This window comes from Biomphalaria glabrata, chromosome 7 (genome assembly GCF_947242115.1).
Source record: "Biomphalaria glabrata chromosome 7, xgBioGlab47.1, whole genome shotgun sequence".
Classification (NCBI taxonomy): Eukaryota; Metazoa; Mollusca; class Gastropoda; family Planorbidae; genus Biomphalaria; species Biomphalaria glabrata.
The window spans coordinates 14,094,441-14,102,733 of NC_074717.1; the positions used below are offsets into that span (position 1 = coordinate 14,094,441).

At 37.5% G+C, this 8,293-nt stretch overlaps 1 protein-coding gene across 2 annotated transcripts in view; it reads right to left on the bottom strand.

The window, feature by feature from the left end:
* Positions 1 to 526: 526 nt before the first annotated feature.
* Positions 527 to 8,293, bottom strand: part of LOC106064810 (adenosine deaminase AGSA-like) — a 17,457-nt gene continuing 9,690 nt past the window's right edge. For both annotated transcript variants that reach the window (XM_056036022.1, XM_056036021.1), the window contains exons 8-13: positions 6,737 to 6,858; positions 4,532 to 4,719; positions 4,049 to 4,203; positions 2,878 to 3,080; positions 1,942 to 2,043; positions 527 to 732 (exon numbers count right to left, since the gene is read on the bottom strand). In XM_056036022.1, coding sequence (XP_055891997.1) covers positions 708 to 732; positions 1,942 to 2,043; positions 2,878 to 3,080; positions 4,049 to 4,203; positions 4,532 to 4,719; positions 6,737 to 6,858 — 795 coding nt within the window. In that variant the 3' untranslated portion in view covers positions 527 to 707. The remainder of the gene's footprint in view (positions 733 to 1,941; positions 2,044 to 2,877; positions 3,081 to 4,048; positions 4,204 to 4,531; positions 4,720 to 6,736; positions 6,859 to 8,293) is intronic.

The following is an 8,293-nucleotide window of genomic DNA, read 5'->3' on the forward strand; positions in this document are numbered from 1 at the left end:
GTCATTGCATTTTGTCAAGCATTGAGAGAAATGCTTATTTACATCTACGGATGTTTAGAATATCTGAATAGCAGTTTTCTTAATGTTCCTTGATAAAGATTTTATTTTAGGTGTTCTCTTGAGCTTAATGACATCAAATACGGTGCTTTCAGCTCCAAACGCATTTTTCAAGCGCTTTAACATTATAGTAACCGAGACGACAGCACAGACCTATAAATATTAGTAACGATTATTAAGGTATTCCCACAGACACTAACCCCTATCCCTAATTCTATCCCTAACCCTAATCCTAAACCTCGCTACCCTAACCCTAAACAAAAAAAGTTTACTTTGCAAACATGGACTAGTTAATTTTTCTTTCATTGCCAAGAGCTCTTTCTTAATAGTTTTACTTGTAGCGCAAAAAGAGTTTCATTTTAAGAACATTATCTGGAGCGAACACATCAAGTATTCACAGTGTACTCGACCATAAAACACAGGTTTCAGCAACTTCATGTTTTTTTTCAAAGACAAACAAAACTTGTGATTGGTTTGTGAGATTTCTTTATTCTCCTGAGTTCACACTACACTGTACACTATCCGAACAAACACTATTGGAACTGTTTAATCACTCACTGATACAAAAACTCATGAATGTCTTGTCAAGTCTTCTTATTGATATATTGCTTGGAACTTGACGCAACAACTTGTTGACATGTTCAATATCATCAACCAATGACACTGTTGTCGGTACTGGAAAGATTTTGGAATATAAACGTAGATAGAGTTAATGACTATGTTTTTGTTTAGCTAGAAAAGGAAATAATTTTCTAAAAGAAAATTCATTAAGTTTAAATTACGAGAATTTTTTTTTTCCATACTCGATTTCTCCACGATCGATAAGAGTAGGCCGGGGATGGGTGTGGAGAACCAAGGTATATAACTTTATATAACCCAATTCCCTCCCGACTCTTTGATAATATAAAAGTAACATTTAGCTTACAACTTCAAGTCAAGCTTCGTTGTTCATTTGTATGTCTCAATGTGAAAGATAATAACCAATGACAGTTAATGTGTAGTTTTTTAAAATTCTTTTTAGTCCGATGCAGTTGATTCTGACATCATCTCATTTGTCCCTTTAACTTTCGTCGTAGGGGTGCTGTGATAGAGGCCTATTTCGTCGTAGGGGTGCTGTGATAGAGGCGTATTTCGTCGTAGGGGTGCTGTGATAGAGGCCTATTTCGTCGTAGGGGTGCTGTGATAGAGGCGTATTTCGTCGTAGGGGTGCTGTGATAGAGGCGTATTTCGTCGTAGGGGTGCTGTGATAGAGGCGTATTTCGTCGTAGGGGTGCTGTGATAGAGGCCTATTTCGTCGTAGGGGTGCTGTGATAGAGGCGTATTTCGTCGTAGGGGTGCTGTGATAGAGGCCTATTTCGTCGTAGGGGTGCTGTGATAGAGGCGTATTTCGTCGTAGGGGTGCTGTGATAGAGGCGTAAACCATTCCCTTCATTTTTCACGGTCAGTAGCTGAATATCAAGAGAGGAACCTGTCCATTCTTTCACATCGTTCAGTTCACTTTTCTTCAGATGACCCTTTCTTCAGATGACCCTTTCTTCCGTTGGCCATTTCTTCGTGCCTCTTATCATTGTACTATGAAGGATTCTGAATGATTTTATTTTTGGTTGGTGAAGTTTGGTTAAAATGCTACAGTAAGTGTTGACATGAAAGAAAAAAAAATGCTTAAGATGTTTGTGAGTCTGAGTAAGAAACCCAAACAAAAACGACACATTTCATTAAATGACACACACACACACACTCCAAATTTACGATTTATTACTGAGCAAGTACAATGGAGAAGCTTTTTAAAATGTTTCAATGACAGAGACTTAGGTCTCAACACATCCAAAGACACTATGTATAATAAATAAACAAAAGCATAACAAATGTAATACAGTAGATTACCTCAGTTTATATTTTACAATGATGTCGTGTATAAATGTATCCCATCTGTTCTGCCATTTCGTATATGCATCGACCTTTTCAGCACTTGACATGCTGCTAAATCTGAAATGAATCGGCATTGGGCATTTTAAATCGTCACATGTCGCGCTTATTTAGTCTTCTTAAGTCAATCTCTACCTATCCTTTGTAACCGCTATCAAAATCAGACAGAGAGAAATTAGAATGTAGAAATGTAGTAACTTGAGAAACAAGTGCGACTATATGTAGTGAAACCAAAGCTAGGCTTGTGAGTTTCTATTTAAATTTGATATTCATACAATCACCAGGGACAAACCTGACTCCAGAGTCAAATCTCACCCCATCAACACTCAGAGTCAAATCTCACCCCATCAACACTCAGAGTCAAATCTCACCCCATCAACACTCAGAGTCAAATCTCACCCCATCAACACTCAAAGTCAAATCTCACCCCATCAACACTCAGAGTCAAATCTCACCCCATCAACACTCAGAGTCAAATCTCACCCCATCAACACTCAGAGTCAAATCTCACCCCATCAACACTCAGAGTCAAATCTCACCCCATCAACACTCAGAGTCAAATCTCACCCCATCAACACTCAGAGTCAAATCTCACCCCATCAACACTCAGAGTCAAATCTCACCCCATCAACACTCAGAGTCAAATCTCACCCCATCAACACTCAGAGTCAAATCTCACCCCATCAACACTCAGAGTCAAATCTCACCCCATCAACACTCAGATCCTAGTGTCAAACCTCGCCCTGAATCAAATCCAACATCATATAAATTGAGATGATTCAGAAAAATCAGGATACACCTCTGCCACGGCTATTTAGTTGAAGAGAATCAGAAGCAGAGAGTAAAGTAATTAATTTTTTTTTTTAAAGGTCACATGACATGAATGGTTCTTACGTGATTGAGTTCATGGCCAGTTGTTTCAGAAGCCTCAGGTCGTCGTGAACTGAGCCCAGAGCCATGAAGGCCATGTAAAAGTCATGAGACAGCGGGTTTGCGAACCAGACAGGTGGGTCATCAGAACTGATGACTACTGGGGCTCCATTAGCAATTAGAAATGCACCCGGATGATTTCGGAGATCAGCGACCAGCCCCAAAACCTGTGGAGAACCAAGAAAACAAAACAGAGAGGTGTGTACACAATCAATACAGGATTCACAGAGAAGGGTGTACACAATCAATACAGGATTCACAGAGAATTGTGTACACAATCAATACAGGATTCACAGAGAATTGTGTACACAATCAATACAGGATTCACAGAGAAGGGTGTACACAATCAATACAGGATTCACAGAGAAGGGTGTACACAATCAATACAGGATTCACAGAGAAATGTGTACACAATCAATACAGGATTCAGGAGAAACGTGTACACAATCAATACAGATTCACAGAGAAGTGTGTACACAATCAATACAGGATTCACAGAGAAGTGTGTACACAATTAATACAGATTGACAGAGAAGTGTGTACACAATCAATACAGGATTCACAGAGAAATTTGTACACAATCAATACAGGATTGATAGAGAAATGTGTACACAACCAATACAGGATGAGAAATGTGTACACAACCAACACAGAATTGACAGAGAAATGTTTAATTAATCTTCGGAAATGACAAACACGCATCATTTTGTCTCTGAAATTTATTATTTTTCTAATTTTTTTGCATTACAAATTCAAAATAATTTCTAAAAAGGTATTCTAAAAATGTAAAGAAATTTGTTTGCAGTTCCTTAATAACAACATTTCAGCACTTTGAGAAATCTTCCCATTTACTTAGCATTTATATTTATTGAAACATGAAAATCATTTTAAAATTCTGAGGTTGAAGAAAATTGGGAATTTCTTTCCATAACAATTTGTTTTCTAATTTAAATTGTTACACAGACACAAAAGCACACAAAATACGAATAATTAAGTGACGCCTTTTACAGTTCCACTGATTATATGTAACGCAGAAAGACGGAAGCTAAGTTTAACTTTAATACATATTTTATAGATATTATTATTAGTGATATTAATTTGCATTCGATTCAAGATTGAGAAATGTAGTTTGTACCTGGTTAGACACAGGGTTCAGTTCAATGGCGATTCCTTTCTTCATGACCGCCTCCAACACTTTAGGGTGATGATAGGCAGCGAAACCATGTCCGATACGACTGGCATTCAGCAGGACAGAGTCTACGAGATTCAGGTCCACCCACTGGGTCCAGTCTGACATGAAATCGATCACATTTTAGTTTTTACCTTGTCACTTTCAGGTCTTTAAAGACAATAGTTTCTAGCAGTATACTATCACGCTCAATGCGTTATTTGTTTCAGTCTAGTTTTAGTTTGATCTTGTAGCAATGTGTTGAAGCAAAATAAAAATTCTGATGACTTATTGCAAGGTTCCAAACCTATCACTATGAAATTCCAAAAAACTTAATTACTTAAAATTAAATGCATTGACTATTTGTTCAATATATACATTTATCTCTGCATCCCAACCTTCTTTTGAAGACAAAAGTACTGATCTGATTTTAAATTCCATAAAGCTCACCAGTTTCCCCAGCGTGAAAAAAATATGGTAGAACAGAATGGCCATTTTTCATCAAATCGTCAATGTAGTCAACAGTAACGTGCGTGTTGTCCTCCTGTTGTAGAAGATCGAATCCAATGACTAGACCAGGAAACCTTTTCATTAGAGCCAGAGTTCTGTTCACCATTGGCTCTTGACGTGGTAGTGACCTGTGGACGTAGAAACGCAATGGCTGTTTTGATAGATTACTTGATAGATATTGATTTTCAAAACAATAATTAAAAGTGATGAAATAACTGTTTAGGAGGAGATTGTTTTCTTTAAATTTCAAACTTTTTACATTTGATTTAGTAAAGAAACAGTTTAGTTTTTGTTGTCATATTTAGTCATATGAAACTAGGAACATTGTGAAAACATCTTCCTTTTAACTAGACAAGGCTTTACGACATCCACAATACTAGAAGATGCTGCACCTCTGTTCTCACACTGGACATTATAAGCAGCCCTTTGTTTTCATTATCTATTTTACGACATCCACAATACTAGAAGATGCTGCACCTCTGTTCTCACACTGGACATTATAAGCAGCCCTTTGTTTTCATTATCTATTTTACGACATCCACAATACTAGAAGATGCTGCACCTCTGTTCTCACACTGGACATTATAAGCAGCCCTTTGTTTTCATTACCTATTTTACAACATCCACAATACTAGAAGATGCTGCACCTCTTCTCACACTGGACATTATAAGCAGCCCTTTGTTTTCATTATCTATTTTACGACATCCACAATACTAGAAGATGCTGCACCTCTGTTCTCACACTGGACATTATAAGCAGCCCTTTGTTTTCATTACCTATTTTACAACATCCACAATACTAGAAGATGCTGCACCTCTTCTCACACTGGACATTATAAGCAGCCCTTTGTTTTCATTATCTATTTTACGACATCCACAATACTAGAAGATGCTGCACCTCTGTTCTCACACTGGACATTATAAGCAGCCCTTTGTTTTCATTACCTATTTTACAACATCCACAATACTAGAAGATGCTGCACCTCTTCTCACACTGGACATTATAAGCAGCCCTTTGTTTTCATTATCTATTTTACGACATCCACAATACTAGAAGATGCTGCACCTCTGTTCTCACACTGGACATTATAAGCAGCCCTTTGTTTTCATTATCTATTTTACGACATCCACAATACTAGAAGATGCTGCACCTCTGTTCTCACACTGGACATTATAAGCAGCCCTTTGTTTTCATTATCTATTTTACGACATCCACAATACTAGAAGATGCTGCACCTCTGTTCTCACACTGGACATTATAAGCAGCCCTTTGTTTTCATTACCTATTTTACAACATCCACAATACTAGAAGATGCTGCACCTCTTCTCACACTGGACATTATAAGCAGCCCTTTGTTTTCATTATCTATTTTACGACATCCACAATACTAGAAGATGCTGCACCTCTGTTCTCACACTGGACATTATAAGCAGCCCTTTGTTTTCATTACCTATTCTACGACATCCACAACACTAGAAGATGCTGCACCTCTGTTCTCACACTGGACATTATAAGCAGCCCTTTGTTTTCATTATCTATTTTACAACATCCACAATACTAGAAGATGCTGCACCTCTGTTCTCACACTGGACATTATAAGCAGCCCTTTGTTTTCATTATCTATTTTACGACATCCACAATACTAGAAGATGCTGCACCTCTGTTCTCACACTGGACATTATAAGCAGCCCTTTGTTTTCATTATCTATTTTACGACATCCACAATACTAGAAGATGCTGCACCTCTGTTCTCACACTGGACATTATAAGCAGCCCTTTGTTTTCATTATCTATTTTACAACATCCACAATACTAGAAGATGCTGCACCTCTGTTCTCACACTGGACATTACAAGCAGCCCTTTGTTTTCATTACCTATTTTACAACATCCACAATACTAGAAGATGCTGCACCTCTTCTCACACTGGACATTATAAGCAGCCCTTTGTTTTCATTACCTATTTTACGACATCCACAATACTAGAAGATGCTGCACCTCTGTTCTCACACTGGACATTATAAGCAGCCCTTTGTTTTCATGACCTATTTTACGACAATCCTAAACCTCTTCCTTGTCGAGTTTTTGTGACCAATATCAACCAACTATTTAGATGAACAGATCAGATTTATATTCTTATAGCTACCTGCGACCTGCTATGATGACCTTCACCCCTATAAAGTCAGGGTGTCTTTGTTTCAGACTGCTGGTAACATTCTGAATCACTTCCATGTAGTCGCCCGTGATGTCATTTCCGTGAGAGTCAAACTAGGACAGAGTAGAATTTAAAAACACATCATTAAATAAGACAATACAGATTGTGTGTGTTTGTGTGTGTTTGTGTGTGTGTGTGTGAGTGTGTGTGTGTGTGTGCGCATCTGAGTTTGATCGTGAATGTATTGTTTAGGAGAGAGAATTACCTTGCCTGAATTTACAAAAAGGCGACGAGTGAAACACCTGGCCAAAGAGCCTCGCGATTGTCTTCTCCTTAGGTGTTAAGTTGAGGGAGCCTTGGCCACAGAGTTCAAATTTGTCTGCAGTCACAGGCTCTACTCAGTTCAAATCTTGCGGGGTGAAATGAAAACAACGCGCTTTCTTTATTTGTAACTATATGGCATGTCAAAACTAAGTTTTAAACCCAGCAATCACATTTTTAAATGGCGCGAAGTGTTCAGCAGCCTAAACATGTACTTCTGCAAGAAATCACGTGCATCCTGCTGAGGAAAGTTTACGCCTTTACAAAGTCATTTTCGTTTTCCATACATTCTGATAGTCACGTATCAGTATTTCATATAACAATTATTAGGTGAGTATATTGTGTCTCTATTCCATACATCCTTTGTTCTGATAGTCACGTATCAGTATTTCATATAACAATTATTAGGTGAGTATATTGTGTCCCTATTCCATACATCCTTTGTTCTGATAGTCACGTATCAGTATTTCATGTAACAATTATTAGGTGAGTATATTGTGTCCCTATTCCATACATCCTTTGTTCTGATAGTCACGTATCAGTATTTCATGTAACAATTATTAGGTGAGTATATTGTGTCCCTATTCCATACATCCTTTGTTCTGATAGTCACGTATCAGTATTTCATGTAACAATTATTAGGTGAGTATATTGTGTCCCTATTCCATACATCCTTTGTTCTGATAGTCACGTATCAGTATTTCATGTAACAATTATTAGGTGAGTATATTATGTCCCTATTCCATACATCCTTTGTTCTGATAGTCACGTATCAGTATTTCATGTAACAATTATTAGGTGAGTATATTGTGTCCCTATTCCATACATCCTTTGTTCTGATAGTCACGTATCAGTATTTCATGTAACAATTATTAGGTGAGTATATTGTGTCCCTATTCCATACATCCTTTGTTCTGATAGTCACGTATCAGTATTTCATGTAACAATTATTAGGTGAGTATATTGTGTCCCTATTCCATACATCCTTTGTTCTGATAGTCACGTATCAGTATTTCATGTAACAATTATTAGGTGAGTATATTGTGTCCCTATTCCATACATCCTTTGTTCTGATTGTCACGTATCAGTATTTCATGTAACAATTATTAGGTGAGTATATTGTGTCCCTATTCCATACATCCTTTGTTCTGATAGTCACGTATCAGTATTTCATGTAACAATTATTAGGTGAGTATATTGTGTCCCTATTCCATACATCCTTTGTTC